We start from the raw sequence: 24,808 nt of genomic DNA on the forward strand, positions 1-24,808 counted from the left end.
AGGTCTTAATGTCAAAAGGCTCAGGAACAATATCCAGCTCAGCACCGATGTGTTACCTACAGAAATATACTTTTTCACTGCAGTGCATGATCACAATTTCTGAGTTATGGAAATCGATGTGTGCAAAATGCCGTCAGATAGAGCTGGTCAATACAGAGAAAATCAAATATCACAATATTTTTGACTTCCATCCATCCATCCATTTTCCTCCGCTTATCCGGGGTCGGGTCGCGGTGGCAGCAGGCCAAGCAGGCTGACCCAGACCTCCCTCTCACCGGCAACATGTTCCAGCTCATTCTGGGGGATCCCGAGGCGTTCCCAGGCCAGCTGGGAGATGTAATCTCTCCAGCGTGTTCTGGGTCTTCCCCGGGGTCTCTTCCCAGTTGGACGTGCCTGGAAAACCTCCAGTGGGAGGCGTCCAGGAGGCATCCTAATTAGATGCCCGAACCACCTCAGCTGACTCCTTTTGACTTAATACCTCAATATTGATTTTACAACAATATTGTCGGCTTGACCGTTGGTGCCTTTATAAAATATTGATTTTTTTGATAAATAATCATCACTAATTTGGATATAATGACCAAGTGGGTAGAGGCATATAATATAAGTTCAGAAAATGACATCACATTAAACATGGGTCTGTCTTTTGTCCTTTTCATAGCATTTTAATATGTTGTTGTTTCGACAGGTATAGCTCTCAGCGCCCTCCCCATGTACCTGGGAGAAATTACACCAAGACATATCCGAGGTTCCATTGGCCAGTTCAACTCCGTCCTCATCTGCTTGGGAGTGTTCACGGGACAAGTGCTGGGGCTGCCCGAGCTGCTGGGTCAGGTCAGTGCTGTTGAGATTGTAGACCCTAGGAACATATGGGAGTAATATTTGTGATGTTACCTTTACGTTGCTTACAACTCTGCGATAGCATCAGTTCCTTTCCATTTCTCCCATACAGCCTGGGATGGCCAAACGTGTGGCCTGTTGTGTACTCTCAGTTTCACATCAATTTGCACCTTAATAATTCCTGCAACTCTTAAGACTCTCATGTCTGCCATGTGATCTCGACAACCTCATGTGTGACATGACATGTGACATCAAGGTGTGATTAGGTTTAAATGTCAAGGACCTTTCCATCTGTCAGTGGAGCCGATGAAGCCTCATGGATAAGCGGCAGACTGCAGCTATTGTCCAGTGGATCGTTTTATTTTTACTTGAGAAGTGTGAGCTTGTAACGGAGAAAAAAACCCCTCCGCTCGCAGTTAATGATTTCCCATCAATTTGTTTCTGGGCAAATGAATAGATAGTGTGTGTCCTCCTCAGCCACATCAGTAACAAAATCATGTTTGTTTTATCCTGCTCAGTATTTGATTTGTTTTATCTGTTCCTTGTTTCAATAAGATAGCAGCAGGAATTCTCAGTCACACCGTATTTACCCTGGAGGGAATGGTTTCCTCTTTCCCCCATTCTCACCTTAATGCCCCCAACTTTAGCAATCCTTACTCGGCCTGCTGCTGAAGTATTCTCATGGCAACAATCCAGTCTTCACTTGATTATTCATGTGCTAGATTTTAAGTTTATCTTTTAGGGATGAAAACATACTTAGTGACTCTCTGCTGGGGCCAGGGAGGTGCAATCCTTACAACAATTGAAATACCAATAAATAAGAAAAATTCAAGTGTGTCAAATGATGCTCTGTGATATGGTTTGTATGACAAATCCCATATTTTAGAGTTAAGCATTCACATACTGAATCAACACTACATTGGGTCAGTGTGTGGAGTGTACCAGAAGACAACATTGTCAACATCAGCACATTCTTGGTTTTGCTGGTGGTCTGTAGTTAAATTGAACTTGTTGGTCTGATGTAGGCTATAGTAGTAAAACCCACAATCAAATTGGAAAATGTAACACAAACTGGTTTGCTAACATGTCTTCCATGAGCATTTTGTGACAAGACAGTAAAGTAATATAAGCTTTACTAATAAGAAGTTATTGGGTTTAAGAAGATAGAATACCTTGTAGTAAACTGTTCTTCTCGACTGTGGATTAGCACTAAGACACATTCACTAAGTAACACCAAGCACATTTTTTATACACTTACCTGTTTTCACACGTCCTAAATCATTTTTCAGACACACAGTTTCTCACTTACCTCACACTCCCCACCCTTACAAACACCCACAAGCACATGTTTAAGAATAATTTATTTTAAATTTCATCATTATTTTAATATTATGACTTTTTTTATTTGATCTTGAAATAGATTTTATTTCATCTTATCCCATCCCACTCACATAAAAACAATCACACACCAACCACTAACCAAAATGGCAACCAAGCCTCTATCAAAGAAGGAGATGAAGAACATCTGGATCTCAGCATTTGCAACAGAGAAACCAAAAAGGAAAGACTCAATGGAAGGAAAAAGTCTACACCCAGTACAAAAACAGCTCCATCCCCCCAAACTTGAAAACTACAAACAAAAAGACCACAACAGGACAAAACATGACAGGAGCAACTACAAACACCAGAACACCAGACAGCCCAAACCACCACCTACCCAACCTCCCAAAGACCCACGCCTGTACCACCACAAGCAGTTAGCCAACAAATCCACAACCATCCAAAACGGTTCACCCTCAGTAGACAGCATTATCCAAGAAACTCCCAACGAACTGGATTTACTGCAGCTTGTCACACCATCAGGGGGAGCTACTGCACCACAAAAGAACGGTCACAAACTACAGAGGACCAAAGCACTAAAAGAAACACCAGCACTCCCCCTTCACCATTTCAATCACCAGCACTAACGCCCCAACGTTACTGGACAAAAACAAACAACTATTCACTAAACTCAATAAGAACATCGTACCAACTACAAAACACTTATGGGCTCATGAGCACAACACTGACGCATGGCAAACCTGTGGCAGCCCCCCATACTGCCGTCATCCAAAACAAGGAAAAATACAGTGAACTATTCAGCATCAACCCAAATAAGTGAGCACGGAAGGAACAAGAAAGCACAGATTCATCCAAAAGCCCCTCACTCATACCAGTGGTCATAAACAACATCAACAAAGGCTTCTTTACCACCAACGAATCCATGAGGAACTGATGTATGAGACCAAATCAATGTCAATATCCGCATGCACATATGAGATCCACGCGTGTGGTTCTGTAGCGGCCCTGTGCGTGCAAATACACAAGTACAATATCTACGTCTGAGATGTAGTGGAGTAAAAACTACAACATCTCATTGGACCTCTTGAAAAAAAAAATTGGATCAATGCTCACCCAAGCACACGTTTGACCTCAGAAGTAAAACTGAGTAAAAATCGGTTCTAGGGGATCTATGTTCAATAATTCACCTTGTGATGACCCCTGTGGAGTCATGTACATCAGCACCGTCGAAATAGAATAGAAGTGGAACGGAGATTGAACCGTTTGCCGTGGTCATTTGACTAGTTCAAAAGAAAATGGGTATTTTTGTCGATAGTTATGGGGACAACACATGTCAGTAGGGCAATAAAGTGTGTTGCTCTACTGCTAAGCCGGCGGCAGAGTTAGTCACAGGGCTGAATCGACGTCTGTTGAGGCGTCGATTCATACCCTCTTTCTTTCTTCCTTATAAAAAGGACAGCCATCATGGCGGGACTACATGCACACACACTAGAGACGCTGTTGTTTCACACGTCCCGCCGGTATGAGTGCGTCCGAGCACATAAAGTTGGCCGGTACGTGATTGTGCATTAGTTATCAGCCTCTGCCATCAGTGTGTGAATGTGTGCGTGAATGGGTGAATGTTGACATGTATTGTACAGCGCTCTGAGTGTTCCCGAAGAAGAGATTCTTTTCTGTCTAATCTATTCTTCGGAACACTCCGATTTAACTTATTTATGTACCATTTATTCTATTTCTATGATCAGTAGACGCACACATTATGTTCGGACTCAAAACCATCCAAGATATCACCCTCACAAAGAAAAACACACAGAGAGCCAGAGCTAGATGTATTTTGAAAGGATTTGACAAGATTTTCCTCTCCTATTTTGTGCTGACATTTACACATGGGCTTAATGTCCGAGCTTCTAGCAAAGTAGGTACTCATCTTTCATTTATAAGTATTGGTTTGTCCCATCCATCATTTCGACCTGCAGACGAATATCAAATATCAAATGGAGCCACTGCTATGTATTCATGTCACCGCTGTTACACCCTTCCACAAGCATCACAGACACCTTTGATGTCTTATGATAATACCACCATGGTCTTTGCTAGCCTTTGGTCCTTCATTTCAGTGGAGGCATCTCTTAATGAGAGCTAGTCTAAGATGTCACTTTTTGCTCCAAAATGGTGATAAGCTTTGACAAATGATAATTACTCTAACCTTCATGCTTAGCCACTGACCTTTCCTCAGTAGGGACACATGCTTATTACATTACAGCAAGAACAGGCTTTTGTCAACTCCCCTGAGACTCTGAACTCATCAGCATGCCTCAAATGCAGCTTTCACCAGTAAGGTTAGACTCAGAGGGTGCCTTAATCTTTACATCCTCCATCATACCTGCCTTTGGCTTCAGAGGGTTGTGTAAATGGGCAAAACAAATCAATGGATTGTTATATGTTGGGATGGTCCCTGTAATACAATTCATTTAAGATTATTGTCACACTGATTATCAGAGTGATATGGTATTCTAAATGACTTTGATATTACAGGAGGTACCGTGTGTACTATACGTATATGCTTTCAGCTCCTTGCAGCTTAACTATACAGTACACTGTATTCTGTACAAGAGTAGCTGAGCATTCCGTGTTTTTGCTGCATGACTCTTAATTGAAAAGGAAATGTGCAAGACCTGTTGTGTTTGCAAATCTTGAAGACAGACTTCAGGTGTTGTTGAAAATGAAATTAGTATTAAAAGTAAAAATATAAGCCATTGTTTTTGTGCAGTGCTAATATTAAAGGAATAGTTTGACATTTTTGGAAATACGTTTCATATTCACTTTCTGAAGAATGGTCTGGCAAGGTACAGTAATTAAAACTGACCCAACACAGATAATGTTAGCTTGTATAATTGGATACATCACAGATGTGGGCCACCTGACGTTTCCATTACCTCTATCTGAGAAGTTATCTGTTCACACTAACCTCCTCTCTGGCTTTGTGGTGGTTCTCCTGCAACAGCAGCCCGAGCTCCATGAAGGGCACATTCTCAACTCAAAACAAAAAAATAAAAATGGGTTTCATCCTCTGCTTTTGTTCAATCAAAGGATGACATTGTACACCCTGCAGCATCATGCATTCTCAGATCAGATAATTGAAAGGGAAAATGGAATACAGCATGAACCATTTGTCTGCTGCTTTACAGTAAACAAGTAGCACCCCAGATCATAGCAGGGCTGTTTTTATCACTATGGATGATGGGACCAGGGACCAGGAGGGAGACACAGCTTGGATCACCCAGCTTGCCCTAGTTAAGAGCAGTTTAGCAGCATTTAGTTTGTGAACTTGTGAACAGGACTGAAACTGTGTGTGTGTGTGTGTGTGTGAAGCACATAGGTCAAACCTGATTATTAGGCCTTGTATGTCAATGTTCGATTGTGGACACCCGAGCTCATAAGCTTCATATACTTTACATCTACATACTGTAAACCTTCCTTGATTAAGCACATTCAACTGTGTGTGCAGTCAATATAAGCTAGCTGAATGATATCGAACCACAAAATTGTATAGAGGTAAAAAAGATATTTCTTATTACAGTCTACAGAAATCAATGCTTGTATAACATCAACTCAAATTTGTTTGTGTCATAGCAGCCTCTGAGAAGTCTGATTTAAGCTCCCACGCTCATCTCCAGCTGGGATAAGACGACCCACAGCTCAGTGCGGCATGCAAACATTTACATAGCTCACCCACGACTTAGTGCACAGAGGAACATGGTGAAGAGATGGAGTGTTACTAGTCTTTCATCAGTCAAAGGCCTACATCATACATTTTTTTAAATATTTCTGGAAATATCCTTCTGAGAAAGATATCTTCCTTTTCCTTCTCATTTTGAATTATTGTTAAGTGAAGAAAATATATATTTTCTTCTTAAAAGTATCTGGAAGTGTCTTTTATATATTTCTTAGAGATCAGTGATAGACATGAAGGTAGAGGTCCACATGAAAATAGTAGTCTCTCCAGATTGTGAAAGTATTTTTCTTAGAACCTATGATCCCTAGTACAGTATAATAAAACCACATCCTTTAATTTGATGCAAGTTTTTTTCACTATGTGCACGGTTACACATCATTTCTTAAACGTTCATACACCATCATGCATCGTGGTCTTGTGCACATTTTAGTTGTGTTGTTTTGAAGGGTTTATGAATTCAAAAAATATTGTAAAAGTGCATCAGCCTCATAACAAAAGAAAGGAGCACCCAGTTTAACTTGTCTATGTAAAAACACAGTCACTAGTGCTGCATGACTGCATGCACAGATAAAGACCTGACAAGCGGTGCTGGGCTGCCACGAACAACAGTGAGAGCAGAGCAGATGCTGCGCTAGCTGTCCTTTGTGTCAACAGAACAGCTGGGGGAGAGTACTTCACTCTGCTTCATTGCATGTCTCTACATCCCTACCATCGAACCACTTCACTTCTTTATCCTCACAAACCAAACCCGCTTTGTTCCACTAGATTACATACCATTTATATATGGTACATTCTATGTTTATGCGACTGATTTGGCGTTGCTTTTTAAATTCAGTCAAAGGGAAGACTGGTGTAGGCTGGGTTAGAAGACGGTAAGAGCTTTCTCTCTTGGGTTGGATGGGTGCCTGGTCATCCCCTAAATCTATTGATTTGGCGCTGGAGTCTGTGGGAGATGTAAGAACATGAGTAACGCGAAGATGAGACACACAACACAGCTCTTATGATTATAGGCTCTCTGGATCCTTTGATGCTGAAAAGCTGATATAGTGTCTTCTTTGATCTACGGCTCCTCCAAAGCTTGATATGTATTTACTGTTTTTCCCTCCACATGTTTGGTTCTGCAGGTAATTGAGTACGATGACAAGGATGATGGGTCCTGTTATGTGTGCTACCTGTGATTTTGTTTATGTATCAAATGCATCAATTTCTTGTACATGAACTGCACAAACAGTGAAGTCTCAACATTAATGCAGAGTTTACCCTTGATTGTTAGTATATTTTATAGAACTGGGACTTCCACAGAGACTTTCACACAAATGTCATACAGCAAAGCTTTGGGTCTGCTATATAATGTTTATGGGTAAAGGTTTTGTTGTCTGCTGCATAAAACCACTGACTGTAGCTTCAACAAGAGCGAAACAAAAGTTTTTTTGAATCATAATTCTAAGTTAATATGTGAGGAATACACATCTATAAACTCAGAAAACCATGGTCCAAATTGATTACGAAACTCCATTTGGAAATGTGTTTATTTATTGAAAAGAACTGCTGTCAATTGCTTGTAAGATCACCACAGGGTGGCTGTGGGTAATTGTGACGACACTATTTTGGTGTGAGCGCCATCTTTTGGCCACCTTGGACTATGGCACTTAAGTTCCTCCTTCAGTCTATGAGGAGGAACCACAGACCCGTGGCAAAATTATGCAACTGACTGTTGTGGTGCTCCTCCACTTTAGTGAGTCTAACAAACTGTCTATAATTATGTGTCTTCCATTGTTATCTAATGTATACATTTACAGCACAATCCTGCATTTCTTGAGAACCTTACGCACTGACGCCAGAAAGGCTTACTTTTGGAATTGGCTTGTAACCCTGACGTTTATATATCTGCAGATATAAACCCTTTTGGTGGTTGTCAGTAGTGGTGACAGTTGGCCCTATGTTTCCAGTGTTATGTTGTGTTTGATTAACTATCACGCTATTCAATTATTATGTCGCTATTTTATTATTGCTGTATTATCTCCATTATTTGAATGAATTCAGATTACTTCTTCTAATCTTTATCGTTTCCATTATTTATTTATTCACTACTATTTCCCTATTATTCTGGTTGCTGTTATTATGATATTAATAAGGTGCCTGAAAATGAATATACTAATAATTGTGATTGCCAAAGCGGATACAAATATTTATTTGTACATTATATTATATTGGGGCGTCTCTACAAGTATTAACCAAGGAAATTACACCTTAATGATGTTGATTAAGGTTGCAATTTTTACAATTATGATACACACTCGACCAAAAGCAGAGCTAAAAGTTTTTGCTAACATGTTCGACATATCAACTCTATAGAATAACAATTTAAATTTAAATTTAAATCAGTTGGACTGTTGAAATAGTTTCAGCCACAAGAATGGGAGGTACATTATACTGCACAGTAGCAGATACTTGACTCCTTAAAGTGTAATCACATTCTGTTTGACAAGTGTTGCAGACTTTATAACTCACGAGTGAGCAGTTAATTTACAGCTCAGGCTGACAACACGGGGCGTTAAATAGAAGTTAATTATATTTTTAAAAAAGTTTTACAGTCTGATTAAAAGTTTTTCTACTCGTGTAGTAAAGGTTATAGGCAACTTAATCCCCAAAACAGTTCTTATGAGTTGAGAGCTGACATTTTCTCCCCAAATGGCATCTCCTTTCCACAGTCTCTGCATAATTGTCTCCCTCCTGTTTGCACGGGTGAGATCACGAAGTGTGCTGAATAGTGGGGCGTCCTGTCATTTATCTTTTGGGCAATGCTTTGTGTGAGGTATACTCGTACATTTTCTGTGTTTTTGCAATGTATAAGAGATCTTTTACGGTGTGTGATGGTGGTGACCTCAACATAGACTGATCTTCACACTCTTCTTAGCTTGACTACAAGTATTATCTTATATGACCCTTTGCTGCAGAAAAACACTTCACCGAAAAGCTTTCATGAATCTATAGCTGGCTTTGATAAATATTTAGCCTCTGAGGCATTTTGTAAAGAAATCACCTTGTAATGGAACTGAGACAACCTATGACTAACAGCTTCCCTACTAATGAACTCATGTTTGGCTATTTCTCTCCATTACTCTATTACTTTGTATCCATGTTGTCTATAGTCAGTCCGTAACATCGGCCTAGTTGTGATACAGAAACAAAAACACAGTTTCTTGCATTCCTGCTGTAAGTTTTAAGATGTATTGGCCTCATAATCAGCTGATCATTTTGTACTTCACCTGTCATGGCAGTGACTGGGAGAACAGCCAACTTAATATTTGAGTTTATTGTCTATTAAGGCCGGAGCACCCTTGACCAAAGTCAATTCTAAGACAAAAGGGAGGTGCCAATTAAAAAGAGCCCCCTGTTGTAGACATACCATAAATCCATTTACGGTGGCGACTGTAATGAGAGTTACCTAACAAGAATTTTGATTTTGTATTTTTGTAGTTGTTGGGATATGGGGGCAAAACTGAAACACAACACTTTTTCCACACAACACTATTCAGTAATATTGTTATTTAGAAATTCACCATTTGCATACACATTATGCAAATGGTGAATTTACTTCGGTGAAGATACTTTTCCATTTTTTTTAGGTAAACATATGCATGAATAAATGCATCACTTGAAGACCATAAGTCTTATACTTAGCTTACGCATTCCAAGCATTCATGCCTTAAGCTTATGCCCTATTTTCTACAAGCACTGTAACTCATTGCTGTGTTGCATTTAAATGACAATCAGCACTGCTTGCAGGAATTCTAAATGAGGGTATGATGTGCATCCTCCTATTCTTTGGAGTATCAGTTTTGTTTAATGTCTTTGTATATCATAAACCATGACTACAACATAGATCTTTTTTGGATGTTTTGACTGCAGGAAACCAGATGGACCTACCTGTTTGCCTTCCTGGCGTTGCCGGCAATGCTGCAGCTGTGTGTGCTGCCTTTCCTCCCCGAGAGTCCTCGCTACCTGCTGATAGAGAGGAGGGATGAGGCCGGAGCAGAAAGAGGTATTGTATGTCAGATATTCATCCATAGTATTTGCATTTCAGTTCAGGGATTGGGATTTTCGTTTTCCTAGTTTGCTATCCTTCAGGATTACAAACATGCATAAAACCCACCAAACTATTATTAGAAACAATGTTTTTATACAATAACGATACAAACAAGACTGTAGAATAACAGAATCCCTAAAATAAATACCTTTTTAATAATCCGAAAGACACATGTATCCGCATTATGCCGTCTATTTAGAACACAAAAATATCCTTCCCTCCAGAGCAATGTCCTAGAGACGAGCCAATTCAGAGCCCTCCTTGCTGTTGCTTATGTCGGAGAGCAACCCATGCGGGGCTCGTGCGGAAAGGGCTGAGCAGAAGCCTCTGGAGGTTACATTACACGCTGGCATGCAGCCAGGCACAACCAGAGAGACGGTGTGAAATGTGCAGAGACAGTAGCCTCAAAACGCTGCCGCTTAGGGTAAGAGAGCCCACAAACATGACTTTGTGGTACGTCTACTCTCTCGCACACACAGCGGGATGAGGAGAGGACACGCTGAGCGCAGACAGAGGCGTGTGTGCACCGTCCACGCAAGGCATAGTGTTGAGGGGAAGCCTCCGGAAGCGCTCCTATGGTTACAGCAGTGCAGGTTGATTACACCCACCCCCTGGGATAGCCCTATATATTAACATGGTATATCTGCAGGGTATTAATAGAGTTGTTTACCAAGACCAGAGACTCATTGATTTCTTTCCCATTGCTTGGATTTGTGGCTTTTACAGTACCTCACGATTGCTTCCCACTAGAGTTGAAATGGGCAAACCCATTAAAGGATAGGTTCACACAATTTTTTAAGTCTGTCTTAAAACAATGGTCGAATGCCCATATGAACACTGGAATCATTCTTCCTGCTCATATAAGACATTGTGAACCTATCTAGGGCTGCAACCAAAGATTATTTTCATTGTTGATTAATCTGTTGATTATTGTCTAGATTAATCGATAGTTGTTTGGTCTATAGAATGTCAAATTATGAAAAATGTTGATCAGTGTTTCCCAAAGCCCACAATGACGTCCTGGTGTCTTATCTTCAACAATACCATAACCATAATCTATATGCCAACACCACAATATTTTCCAAACTAAATTATTTGAGCAGCTAAAGTGTAACCATAACTTAACCGTACCGTATAGCTTCCATGAGCAGAGGGCCAATCAGCAGTACATGGTTTATGAGTTTTATTAACAATTCTTACAGTCTCCTTAAAGGAAGAGAAGTCTTGAAACTCAAGAATATAATGTATTGGTAGCAGGGGCGTTTCTAGGATTCAAAGAAAGGGGGGGCTTAGCCCTAAGGGGAGCGGCATGTTTTTTGGGGGCCCATTTGGGGCCGTGGATATCCATTGTTTCAGACAGTTCATAGATTGGTTCAATCAGAAAGAGTGTGATTTTGCTCTGTAGTTTTGCTTGCATTCAGTATATGATAACACAAGAGACAGAATTTGAGGGTCATAGTGAAATTTGACAACACAAATATGAACTTTTCTCAAATAAAGAGAGAAATAATTTTCCTGCTTGTAAAGGAAAGACGGATAAACTAGCTTTCATATCCGCGTTACTCCCAAATCCTAACTCTTAAAGGGGCCGCACACAATGGATGGAGAATGGACCTGACAGTGTCAACTTTATATCGTTAAGTATGATGATATTGGATTGTAATTTGAAGGGGGAGAAAACATACAAACCAGAACGCACGCACATATGTAGCATGTTAGAGTTATAAATAACTTGTCCATGTGAGAAACAATAGTTTAATTTAATGACATCACCAAAAAAAAGTTTTGTTTTTTTTTTTCTTTTTTTAAAGCCAATAATGCCAAATTATTTGGGGGGGCTGAAGAACATTTTAGCCCTAAAATAGGTCTAACGACGCCCCTGATTGGTAGCATGTGTTAAATGATTTAGGTGTGTACTCTCAATTTCAACTAATCTATGTGCATCTTCTTGCCTAACGTTTTTACATTTCACTGACTTTATGGAAGTAATATAGTATGTGATCTCGTTAGATATTAAAATGCTGTGATATGAGAAGGAACAGCATGGGGTAGAGGCATAGCTGCATAAGTTAAGAAAGCATGTAGAATAATGTGATGTCAGATTTGACTTTGATCGTTTTTTTCTCTGGGTTTGTTTGAACTCTTTGTCTATGCCCATACTATATAAAAGGGCACTCTCTGAAGGTTTGGTTGCTCTGTTGTTTTTAATGCAAAATGGGCCCTTTAAACGAAAAATGTCCTTACATACAAAGTGTAAAACACAAAATCACATACTCAGTTTTTTTTACTAGATTACAGCTACCTAATACATTTACAATATTTCAAATGTAAGACATAGTAAAAAGGAAAAGAAAATGCCCTTTGAACTTCCAAGGGACTAAAAATCCAATGTTTGATCTTTTGAATAAAGACAAACTTTGTGGTCAAAAACAGAGGCTGACGTGCAGATTTGGGAACCAATATGTTGACAGAAAAAATGAAAGACATCAGAAGAGCAAATTGGCTGTTGTTACGTCAGCTACGTATTCTCTTTGAGCCCCCTTCTTTTGGCAAATGGCTTAGAGCCAGAGTAGGGTTACAACTGTATATTTGGAAACTATTGAGAGACGGACTGTGCATTATTGTTCTGGTCATCTAATGGGACTTGTTGATGATAATAAAAATATAGAATAACTTACACTTTAAATTCAAGCCAAAATGCATCAACATTAACCTTCTTGTCAGCCCCTTTAAGACAATCTTTATATATTTACCCCTGTTTCAATAAAGGCATTTTTATTGCTACATTAATAAAGTAGTGTCATTTCTCAAACAGTCTCAGTCTGTAATATAGGCAGTGTCATGGGGTGGAGCCCCGCTGTCCTCCTGCAGGGAAAATAAAATAGGTTACCATACATCAATATCACATCATGCCACTGACAGTGACAGCCCCTGTGTGATTCTGAATTAAAACAGATTTCCATAGTTTCTACCAGCAGGGAGAGACAATTGCATACTCATTTACGTACTGCCTCCTGTGTGGTCACTGTTCACACTCCCATGTCCTAATGACCTGCTTTTAGTCCCTGTTGGTATATAGAGATGTGCTATTCTGGGTCATGTCTTTAGCTTGTTCCCACCTTGAATTCCCACAACCCCAGGGGTAGGCGAAAGGATTAAAGAGAAGAGAGACGCTTCTTTACAGCCACCTATTCCCTCCAATCCATCACATTCAAGTAGCACAAGTTCAAACAAGCTTCTGCTGGCCGAGTTACATATGATTGCCAGAAACCTGGTCAGCTCTGCACACACACATATAAAATGTGTATGTATTTCTGTTGTTTTCTTCCTTTTGAATGAGAGAAAAACATGTGTCTTATAGCTTAGGCTTGACATGAAGTAAGTGCATTAACTTGTTGCACAACAAGTAGCGCAGAGGATTTTAATAAAAGTCATTGTTTTAATCATGAAGCTTGCTATAATATGATATTTATATTATAGTTATATTATATATATATCTATTATATTATCTATTATCTATAACTATGAAGAGAACTGCATTTGTTTGAGGACAATACAGTATATTAGAGCATTTACTGCTTTAAATCACTGTGATTGAGAGGGCTAGGTTTCATCTGCATTGCAGTAAAATGTAATATTGTGTTGATGAATTATGTATCCCGGAGGAAGCATTTAAATTGAGAACATGTTGAGCCCAGGATGTAGCCCAAGAGTATGTCACTAATCTGTTTGACTACAAAACTTTTCACGTTGAATGCAATTCTATTATACAGTTTCAAAGACAAATCTTTACTTATATATATTTAAAAAAATCACAATACATAAACAAAACTGGGACCCACTCAAAACATCAATAAAAACTTCTGCTGGTTTCTGTTTTTCCACAAAACATCTTCATCTCAAGAAGTCAACGTCTCCACTGGGGACTTTTTATATGCACACCGATCACTAATCACCATATGGGGGGCTGGGATTTTATTTTTAATTAAATTAATATGCATAATTCAATTTAAAGATGTTTTTTAAACACTGTCCTGGGAGGTGATTAACATTGAGACTGCGTTACCCAATGCTGTCTACTCATAGACACTTGATGAGTCAACAGAATACTGATTTCAGCTTAGTCTAAGTGAGTGTGCAGTTGTTTACAAATTGATCCACTCTTGAGGATATGTCTTCAGTTGCTGTGGAATAAATCCTAATCTTCTTTGATCTCAGCATGATGGCTTTTATTTGTGGATTTTTTAACGCTCTGTGTGTGTCTCAGCCTTCCAGAGGTTTTTGGGAAAGAAAGATGTATCCCAGGAGCTGGAGGAGGTCCATGCGGAGGCTCGGGCTCAGGAAAACCAACACACCGCCTCCGTGTTACAGTTGCTGAGGAACCCAGCTGTTCGCTGGCAGCTCATCACCATCGTCGTCAGCATGGCCTGCTATCAGCTCTGTGGCCTCAACGCTGTAAGATGCAGCTCACATTTTACTTTTCTCAGATTGTCAGTGGGATCTTCTTCTTTCTACCATCCTACTGCGTCATATTTAGGATTATTATTATTTGCTATAAAAAAATGTATGTATTTTTTTATTGAAGTCTATTTATGTGACAAACTTTACTGCATATCAGCATCAGACTTTTTCTGAAGATGCTCTGTTTCACCTCATCACACCTGAAAATTGTCAATCAGTTTTGGACACCAGTGGATAGATTTGTGCCACGGAAGGAAAGTAAAAAGTGTTTTCCTCCTACTTGAGTGACTCAGACAAGAGAGATAGTCATTCTGCTTTCTTTTTACCGGACCATGCAGAACACACCCAGTCTCACCCTGGGTCCCTGATTTCAGCAAGTGATATTTTAGGCAAACAGCGCAACATATTTGAAGCTACAATTTGTTTTGTCACAGTAAAACAAGTTGAAAACATCACACTGGCATGTTGTTACCTTAAACACATTCAGCAGACATGGAGCAAAATTCACATTTAATTTTAAGTCCAATGTTCCCTCTTAAAAAGTCCCATCGGTTTCAAAAGGACTGCTTGTCAGAGGATCAGGTGTGGCAGCACATTGCAGAACCCCATGAGTCGCTACATGCACAGGTGTGACCCCATCTTTGTTGTCTCTTTTAGACACAAGTTATTTTATTATTTACAAAGGTTATGTTTAAAAATCACATTCTGCATACGTACATTTTTTTTCTTTTTCTTTTTTGTTATAAAAGGTAAATTAAAATGTAAAAATATTCAAGATAAAATAGGAAGCCAGTTCATTGCCCCACTTAGAATGGATCAGATCAAATCCATATTCAGAATGACTATCATAAAGAATAATAGTTGTGCTCAATTTTTCATTATCAAATTTTCACATTCGATAGGTTGATGGATTTTTCAGTAATACTGTATAACACAAAGCCAGAAATCACACGCTCCTCTGAATTAACATAGATATAGACATGACTCGATTTACATACATTTTCAGCCCACAAAGACTGGAATTTAATTTAGATCACTCTGGAGGTCTTTATTTTGATTCACCATCACCATCAGACCTGTCAAATGACTCCAGTAAATATTATCGTGTGAGACTGACTTGGTGATGTTACAGAGGCTTATTATGCTGCAGTGAAACTGATTGCTGATTTTGAAGCTGACAGCTGAGAAAGAGTCCTGCAAACAGTGTGAGAGAATCAATCAGTGCCACAGCTTATATACTGTATATACATTGTGTGTGTATTGGTTTTCATAGATCTGGTACTACACCAGTGGGATCCTTCGGGAGACAGGCTTGGCAGAGGACATTATCCCCTATATCACACTGAGCACCGGGGCCATAGAGACTATGGCTGCCATCGTCTCGGTGAGTATTGTCACTTTAAATCAACCAAACATGTCTGATTCTGGTTATCAGGCTGCACTTGATATAAACAATCACAAGGTATGTTTCGTTTGACTTTCGGATTGGTCTTTAACTTTTATCCTTAAGATACTCTCTGATCTTTGTGTTATTACTTTTTTTTTCTTCAAAACCTAAGCTTTCAGAGGTTTGATTTTACTATCAGCCTCTTTTGATGTTGGAATATTGTCTGTTTTAATTGAGAAGGACTTCTAGGTTAGACATGTTTATGTGCGTATGTGTTCAGTTTGTCACTATACACTCAATACGTTTTCCTCAGATAGTGTTTCACTGTGCAGGAATGTAAATCTGTACCACTCGTAGTTTACTTCTGCACTAAAGATTTGTTTTAGTCTGCTCTTATAATTTTGACATTTTGCTATTGCTGCTCAAACATCTTCAGCTCAGTTGACGTGAAAAGGCACTGCTGTCTGCAGGAGTGCATATCTGCTCTAGCAGCAGATCTGTTGCTAAATGATGAAGCAGAGTGCCCCTTGCATCAAACGACTCAGCTTAGTAATTAGTTATTAATTAGGTGGGAGTGTCTATGTTATCAGGCAGTTTGTTAGGCAGATAATGTTGCATTCCACTCCAGAATAATATGCTTTAAATATTTAGGATATTCAAATCAAACTCTACACCTGGCTTTAAAATGTGACTTTTTTCATTTCTGTGGCAAGTTGAGTTTTACTCCCCAAACCCTTGGATATACGCTTACACCACAGTATGCATTCAGCTGTAGCTCTAACCTTATTTTAATGCCTTTACATCACACAAAGCTGCAAACACACAAACAATAGTTTCTGGCATATATATATATATATATACATACAATTTTCATATTCCAAAATAAGGGGAAGAAACACACAATAGAAAGCTCAGTGTATACAAGAACAGTTCACCTGCAAAATCTCAGTAAAGATGACTTATGTTCTTGCATTTTGTGGTTTGGTGATAGTTGGTTTTGGGAGTACACAGGCGTCGTGTGCACCCAGGAGACACTATTTTACCTGGTATTGCTCAATAGGGAAATTAAGATTAGCTGTGAGATTACAGACTAGACAAAGACATTTTGCTTATTAATTGTTGCATGACAATGAGACATATTTGGAAGTAAGGAACCTGTATGGTACAATTAACTTTATGCAGAAAAAGAGGTTTGAAGTGATACCAAATAGTTTACTCTACATAATATAATACAAGTCTGTCTATCTAGCAGTGTATGTTATCCAGCATTGCAATTAATGTACCTGACTAACCCGTTCTCATTATCAACTCGTCAAATATCGATGCTTGGTCAGTGCCCCTCGGCATCTGATACCAACGCACTATTTATCGTCTGCATGAGACGTACCGGGCTTCCAACTAACTCCACCGTGCATCCATTTGCGTCATTATTAGTCAGTCAGAGCAACTGACTAATATTAAGAGAAGGAAAGTCTGTGTAGGGCAAGTGGGAGTGGAGGATTGGTCAGTCAAACAAACACTGGACTTCACACAGGAGACCGCTGTTTACCACTACTACTACTACTACTACTACCTTTTTACTTTAGTTTTGCACTTTGCAACTTTTGGTACTTTACTTTTGCCCATTTCGCAACAAACATACTTATTTTACACAACAAACATACTTATTGTAACTGAAGCCACGATCTTTTCCTATGCTTAAACACTTAACCTAACTAAGTAGTCATGTTGCGGAATTAAACCCTAAAAACTAAGTAAACTAATTTGGAAATGTATTTTGAGAAAATGTATTGACCTGACAGCATTTCCCACTGACCCACTATTCTTGTGCATCGTGTCCTAGAAGGCATCTTTTGTTCAACACATGCGTGAATGATGCACCAGGTCTGTCACTATGCACCACGATCCCAGAAAATAACATTAAGAATAGAACAGAATATCTGACTGATATAAACAGGCCATAATGCAAAGAAAATGTCCTTCACAGGTCTTTGCAATAATTGGTTTATGTGATACTTGATCAAAAGCTATGCTTCAATTCGACAATCACCTAGCCGTAGTGCAATGTCATAACGTTGTGCATACAGGCGATGGCTTGTCCTCGGACCTGGACAAACTAATGTGTTATCTCCTCCTGAGCTAATTTAACACCTTCTGTCCCCAGCAGCTTATTAATGGAATCTTATAGTTGCTTGCGGCAATTTTAATCCTCCAACACAAAGACATAGGTTTCTTGTACAGTGGACTCGTACCGCTTCTCTCTTCATTATCAGAGGACTATGTCATGAAGTGCACAGTGGGGGAAATGTGTTTCATTACAGTATCTGTTTTAGCTCTGTGACACTCAAACAATGCATGCAGCAACACTGAGCACAAATGAGTGGGTGTAGAAAATATAGGATGGATGAGTCACTCCAGCCTTTTCATTGAATTACTGTTTTTCAGTAGCATGAACACCAGTGGACAGAGGACGGCCACTGTTAAAATGTATCATTTACAAGACAATTGAGGGGATTTATGAATACCCGGCGGCTTAAAGCACATAACATGTGACCCACCCTGGTCACTTTTTTCATGTCGGCACGTCTCCCTCTCTTGCTTCATATTTCCTGTCAAATCTAAAATACAGTTCAAAGTAGGAGTGGAGATAAGGCTCATGTATGTGCGCTGTGTTCCATAATGATTACGATTTATAAAGCAAAACCAAGCGCATGAGTGGCTTTTATAAATCTCACCATGTCTTTGTGCGAGCAGTTGATAATCACAGAGTTTTATGCATGTGGCCCCAGTTGTTTCTCTTGTCTTTTGACCAGGGCCTCTCTTTGTGCTCCTATTTCTGTGATGCATTAATGGAGTGACGTCGTACTCGAGATAACATTGAATTTTGTCTCTGTATAAAGATGTTTACAAGTTGAGCATCTTCGCCACAATTCACGCCGTCTGGAGGGAAATTGTATCAGTTCATGTCTCTTTGCATTTGTTCATATCTTTCCACTGGCCTTGTATTATTGTATTCTGCCTTTGAATTGTGCATCTCATTTAATCCGATCGCATCATTAATCACCAACCAAAGACTTGTTTGTTCTGCTTTCATCAACCTCTGATTAACTCTTTTATTCTATTTTTTCATTCTCTTTTGTTACTCAGTATATTCTGAGTCTAACAACATCTTTCTGAAACACATTATGAGAAACCAAAACAAAAGACAGTCACAATGCATGATTACTTCATGTAAAATGCTTTCCACTGACCTCCTGCCTCCCTTTCTAGTGCCCTACTGAGCCATCGCCCTTTCACTCCAGCACACTTGTCACTATATGGCTGGCGAACACACAAGAACTGTGGCGTGTGTGCCACCCCACATTAAATCACACACCGTGTCGTCATACTCTCTACCCTGTGGCAAGTTAAAGTTGAAATACAAACAAATTATCATGGAATACAAAAACCGACCTCATGGTAGCAAGGAAATGAAATAATAGTAACAGTCACACTGGCAAAACTAAATGAATGCGTCAGGTTTATTGTGATGGATTTTCTAGCCTGTGGAAGTTGTTTTTTCATGCTGTACAAATACAATTATCTGCAAATGGCATTTTGTGCAGGCAGGAACACAAGCCCTGATATCTTCAGCTATGCTCGGACTGCAGACATAAGCGGGAATAATGTAAAGTGGAGAGGCAGTCTAGATGGTGGGCACAATCCACAATATCAGTCTTCTCTTTCAATATCTTGGTCCTACAATGTAATTTGTGCATTGATTGTCACCAGTGTGGAAAAAAACAATGAAAGCAGCTCTGTTACTGTGTGTTTAATGTGACAGTGTCACCAGTCTGACCTCTGCAAAGTCTGCCCAGAAGTGGGATGCATTTACTATTGCGCAAGAGTGGTCATTTAGTCCAGTTTCATCAGTAGTTCATAAGGTTATTTATTTGCACAAAATAGACAAAACCTGGAAACGCATATTACATTTAAGTGAAAGTTTTGATAGACATTAGGAGAAAATTTGCATGCTGTAATAGGACCATCCCTTGTCAGTAACAACTCATGGAAACAGTGTATTTGCACAAATTGTCATGAAACAATGACTGTTTGAAACACACATTCAAACCTAGGGACGACTGTATGATACTGAAAAGGTTATCATCAGCCTTTAAGTACACGGAGCGGTGAACACCTGAATGACAGAATTGAGGATTCACACAATAACACTTGCATCTCATTTAATCCCTTATTGGTAATAACATGCACATTTCTACATGTCAACAGACACTTCACTTCTGTCCCCACTCTTTATCATACAAGCTCTTATACACACACACACACACACACACACACACACACACATGCACACATGCACACACAGGCTCATAAATATTCAGCCTCTTTGTACCTTCAGAGACCGTAAAAAGCTGCAGCTTCACACACCCAATTAACACACCAATGTGTGTTAGTGTGTGTCTGTGTGCTTCTGTGTGGCTGTAGAGAAAATCATCCCGTGCCTTCAGGGACCAATGGGATTCGCGAAGATCCGCACGCACACACACACACACACACAGACACACACACACACACACACACACACACACACACAAACAGAGAGTGTAAATTCCAATGCTGTTAAAGGCAATCTATATCAGAACTTGCTGCCAACGTAAAACTGTTCAGAAAAATAAGCACCTCTCCAACATCACACATTTAGGTGGAAAAACACCTCAAGTTAACTTTTCCGCCCTGTTTTCACTCAGAAGCCCATCGGTGCAGGTATACATACCGTACAAATACCGGTGAGCTTTTTTCCACACTTTGGTGAAATCCCTTAGGGCAATGTCATGAATACTTTAATGCTTTGAGGCCACAATGGAAGAAGGCCAGCAGCTGAGGCAAGGGCTTTGCTTGGGGCTCAGTCGGGGCTTGAGCTTGGCCATTATAGAATCCGACCTCCATGTCATTATTGAATCCGACCTCCATGTCATGTCCCACACTGCATCTGTGACCCAAGATATACCTGGGGTTAGAAAGGCCTGTGGAAATATTGATGAGCCACATGCAGTATTGTATTGCATAATCTCTAAAATCTCTATGTGCATGTCACTGTTTATGTACCGTGTGGTGCATTATGTATAGGGTATTCTCCAATTCTCTAACTTTCTGTAGATTTCACTGGTGGTTTGAAGGGTTAACCAAACAAATGTGATGTGCTACGTCTTCCTTCAGCAAGTCATTGCTTTCAAATTAGTTTTTATTTTGTGTCATGGGCTGTCATGTCCAAGAACGTTACCATATGGCGCACACAGTATGATATAGAAAGCTGAGAAAATGCTCCAAAATAGATTGTAACATGTTGATCACACATCTTCGTGTTTCTTCATGTGCTAATTGAGAAAACAATTCTTTAGGTTTTTACAAGAGTAAGTGGGCGTTCAGACTAAAAATAACAACGCAAGAGGCTGTGTTGGTGGCGTGTAGCTTCAGGTCCTGGTGAGACACTCAAATACGATCCAGGAAGTCCAGTTGGTGTAACAGATTAATGTGCTTTAGGGTTTATCAGACGGCACTATATAAAATATAGAAAGGATTTTACAACCCAACAACAATTAACACAACATGACAAAAATATTTCAGCTTTTGTCCAATAGTTAAGATGTTTCAGTCTGGACCAAAGTGGTTGACTGACATTGCCATCCCTAAAGATAGCTTTATAATCATGCAGCCATTGTACAGAAACCCCTTGAAATTCTTCTAATATTATACTGCTTTTTTGTCTTCCTCCCAGGGCTTAGTGATAGAACGAATTGGGAGGAAGCCACTTCTCATCTTTGGTTTCTCTGCCATGGCCGTTTTCTTCAGTTTACTCACAGTGTTCCTCAATTTCCAGGTAAGCCACCCTATTATAGGCATACTGTGAGCTAAAGGTGTATCTCAATACACATGGGTGCTCTGTACTGTGGTCCAATTATACTGTGAACAAATTGTATTATTATCAGTGTTCCAACTCTGAGGAAATTAGGTAATTATACTGTACATCACTTCCAAATGTATATGATATCATACGTGATATTTCTCACATTTTCAACAAAAATAACTCGCTTAATTAGCACTGATTAGTCGAACTTGCACAAAACAAAAAAGAAAATAAGAAATGTAATATACGAATGTATGGATTGAATTTTCTTGGATTTATTTGGTGATGTTGGCTGTTTAAACAATATCTTCATGAAATATAGGATGTAGCTATTAATTATTCATTTTCCTGATATATTTACTGTCATATTCCTGCCTAGAGATTTTTTGCTAACATAATGATTATGGTCACTGCAATGTCATCTCTCTCGCTCTCTTATCTAGGACAGACTGTCATGGATGCCCTACCTCAGTTACATCTGTATTCTGGCTGTGATTGCGTCCTTTTGCTCTGGGCCAGGTAAAACCGCTGACTCACACAACTGATTGAGATTTCTCCTTTTTCTTTTTCTCTTTCTTGATTTTTCATTTTCTGCTATAATCCGTCCTCACTGCTCCACTTCCCTTAAAACTGCACTTAAAAGAGATTCAGTAAATACCCTGCAGAATGTTTTCAGATTGCGTAATTCAAAGCTGGCTGTAATTCAGTGAAGTAGTCATTGAATAAGATATGTGACTGACCCAACTCTGGTCCTCACTTTTAAAACTGGCAAAGGGACACAGATTTGTATTTGCAGTGCTTTTTAGACTCAAAGCATTTGACTTATTAAACTGGTCATTTTTAGTTGTATATGTTAACAACTGTTAGCGTTAGCATACTAAATACACTATATATAAATATATTGCACGGTACTGCAGATGCACATGGGGGCAGTGTGACTATAGTGCGTCTCGGTGGGTGGTTGACTTTGAGTTTCAAGGTGAGGTTATCGCTGTCATCACACGTATAGATCCCTTCTGAATAATAATGTCTCCAGGGAGCGTTAAGCCAATGAAATGCCTCAGTGTAACAGGATGAGATGAGAACAATGGAGCTGTAGAAAGTGTAGATCAATGGAGACTTCTCACAACAATCACATGCAGAATGCTAGAGGAAGCACATGTGGTTTTCCTAACCTTAGGGACCTTTAATAAAGATGAGAAAAAGACGACATAAAACGTCACACAGTGCTACCAATGCCCTCTACTACTGCGTAACATCAGCTTTTAATAGTTCACCCAGTGCTTTTGCTCAGGTGCATTTCTGTGGTATTTGTTGAGGGAAGAGAGATGTTTTCTTGTTTATGTCCACCTTACAGTGATGATTTATGGCCCATTGAAATAAATGATGCCCCTAATTGCTTTGGGATGGTGAATGACTGGGAGGGGAAGAGGAGGGAATTCACATACTGTAAGGGATGATCCCAGTAGTGCTTTGAACTTTTGTGTGGATAAATGAGGAGCCACAATTCCTCTGAAAGCATTTTACAATGGCCCAGATATACCAAAGTTTTATGAAACTCAAAGATATTGAAAGATTATCAAAGCAATTGTTTTTGACATGATGAATTAAAGGGCTTAGCTACAGTATGTTTGTTTGTTATGGGCTTAGTTATCAAATCAGACACTGAATATTTCCCACCTTCTAAAATACCTCTTCTGTGAAACACTTGACTGCCCTAATTAGCCCTCTGCCTGCACAGCTGCTCCTTTAGATCTCCTGTATAGATGGAAGTCTGATTTTATACATTTGCCTGGCTCGGCCTGTATACCCGTCAATAGCATGGTTATTGAACAAAATAAATTGCCTTTCACTCCACCTAACTTTTTCCAGGTATTAAAATGTACCTGCAATTGTGATAGACTTTGTAGAACAATACCAAAAGAACATAAAGTTAGATTAAGTATTTTATTTTATAGTGGATATTTAAACAGAGCAGGTGTACTTCGTTCATAAGAAATCATAATCAAATATGAATCTTACTGTATATTGTCTTTTTTTGATGCAGTATTGTGTTCTGTAGTTCCAGCTATATACTTTGTGTCGTGGTTTTAGTGGCTTTGTATCCTCCTGGCTTTTATTGTATTTCATTTCACCAAGTCTGTGCACATAATCCACCCTGCTTCTCTAAAGAAAAGTGAGGGGTTCATATTATTTGTTTGTCTGTAGGCACTACTGTCATGGGCAGAAGTGCTGTTGTCAAAACTAGAAGAATATTCTCAACACCTTCTTCCCATCAAGAATGGTTCTCCACTGATGATAGCACAATACTGGGGAGGGTGGTCATAGGATATTCCAGTAGTGCCTGTATAAAACTCAAACAAGGCACATCCAATGCAATACAAGAGGACGCCAGTTTACCACCCTCACAGTAGAGACCACAGACCTCCATTTGTTTGCATGGTTGTGTGGCTGCAAAACAGCCAATTAAAAAAAAAAGGCCTATAACTTCCAGCTGCTAGTGACATGATTGATAATACATTTTTTTAGCAAATTAGTTTGGATAAATGGTTCTGTTTACAAGATGCTCACATGGATTGTTACACTGTGTACAGATGTATGGGTGTGGGGTTTACAGTAGGAGCGCTGTACAGTCTGGTTAGCTGGTTACTGTTTTGCTCTGAATACAGTGTGACCCACTGTATATCCTTTTATCCCGTGAAGCTTCACACTGTGATAAATTAGGTGTTCGATCAAGGTCTTTATCCGTTTCCCTGATAGCAGTGTTCCAGAAAGGAATGTCTAAAGTAGAACGGACATTGCCAATGTTCCTTTTTTCTCCTCTAACACAATTTCGTGCATGGGTGTACTGGACTGTACTGAAGTCTCTAGACTTTTGTCTGGCGACTCTGTCCCCTACTGAGAGGATTATACGGTAGAGTGAAAATGGTTCAGTGTTTCCCACAGGATCGAGTCAGACTTTGGTGGGAAGGAAAATGTGTACGTTTTAAAATCAAGTGCATCAATCTGGTGCACTTTGAGAGCCAAAGTAAAAAGCCAGATCTATTT

The 24,808-nt window shown here is 39.4% G+C and overlaps 1 protein-coding gene across 6 annotated transcripts in view; it reads left to right on the forward strand.

Annotated features, from left to right (window-relative positions):
* slc2a9l2 (solute carrier family 2 member 9, like 2) overlaps positions 1-24,808 on the forward strand; it is a 74,451-nt gene that overhangs the window by 18,538 nt on the left and 31,105 nt on the right. For all 6 annotated transcript variants that reach the window (XM_031873959.1, XM_031876474.1, XM_031873110.1 and 3 more), the window contains 6 exons: positions 689-834; positions 9,830-9,962; positions 14,275-14,462; positions 15,742-15,852; positions 21,632-21,733; positions 22,204-22,279. In XM_031873959.1, the coding sequence (XP_031729819.1) occupies positions 689-834; positions 9,830-9,962; positions 14,275-14,462; positions 15,742-15,852; positions 21,632-21,733; positions 22,204-22,279 (756 nt within the window). The remainder of the gene's footprint in view (positions 1-688; positions 835-9,829; positions 9,963-14,274; positions 14,463-15,741; positions 15,853-21,631; positions 21,734-22,203; positions 22,280-24,808) is intronic.

Source organism: Anarrhichthys ocellatus, unplaced genomic scaffold (assembly GCF_004355925.1).
Source record: "Anarrhichthys ocellatus isolate YVR2014 unplaced genomic scaffold, GSC_Weel_1.0 scaffold1, whole genome shotgun sequence".
Lineage (NCBI taxonomy): Eukaryota > Metazoa > Chordata > Actinopteri > Perciformes > Anarhichadidae > Anarrhichthys > Anarrhichthys ocellatus.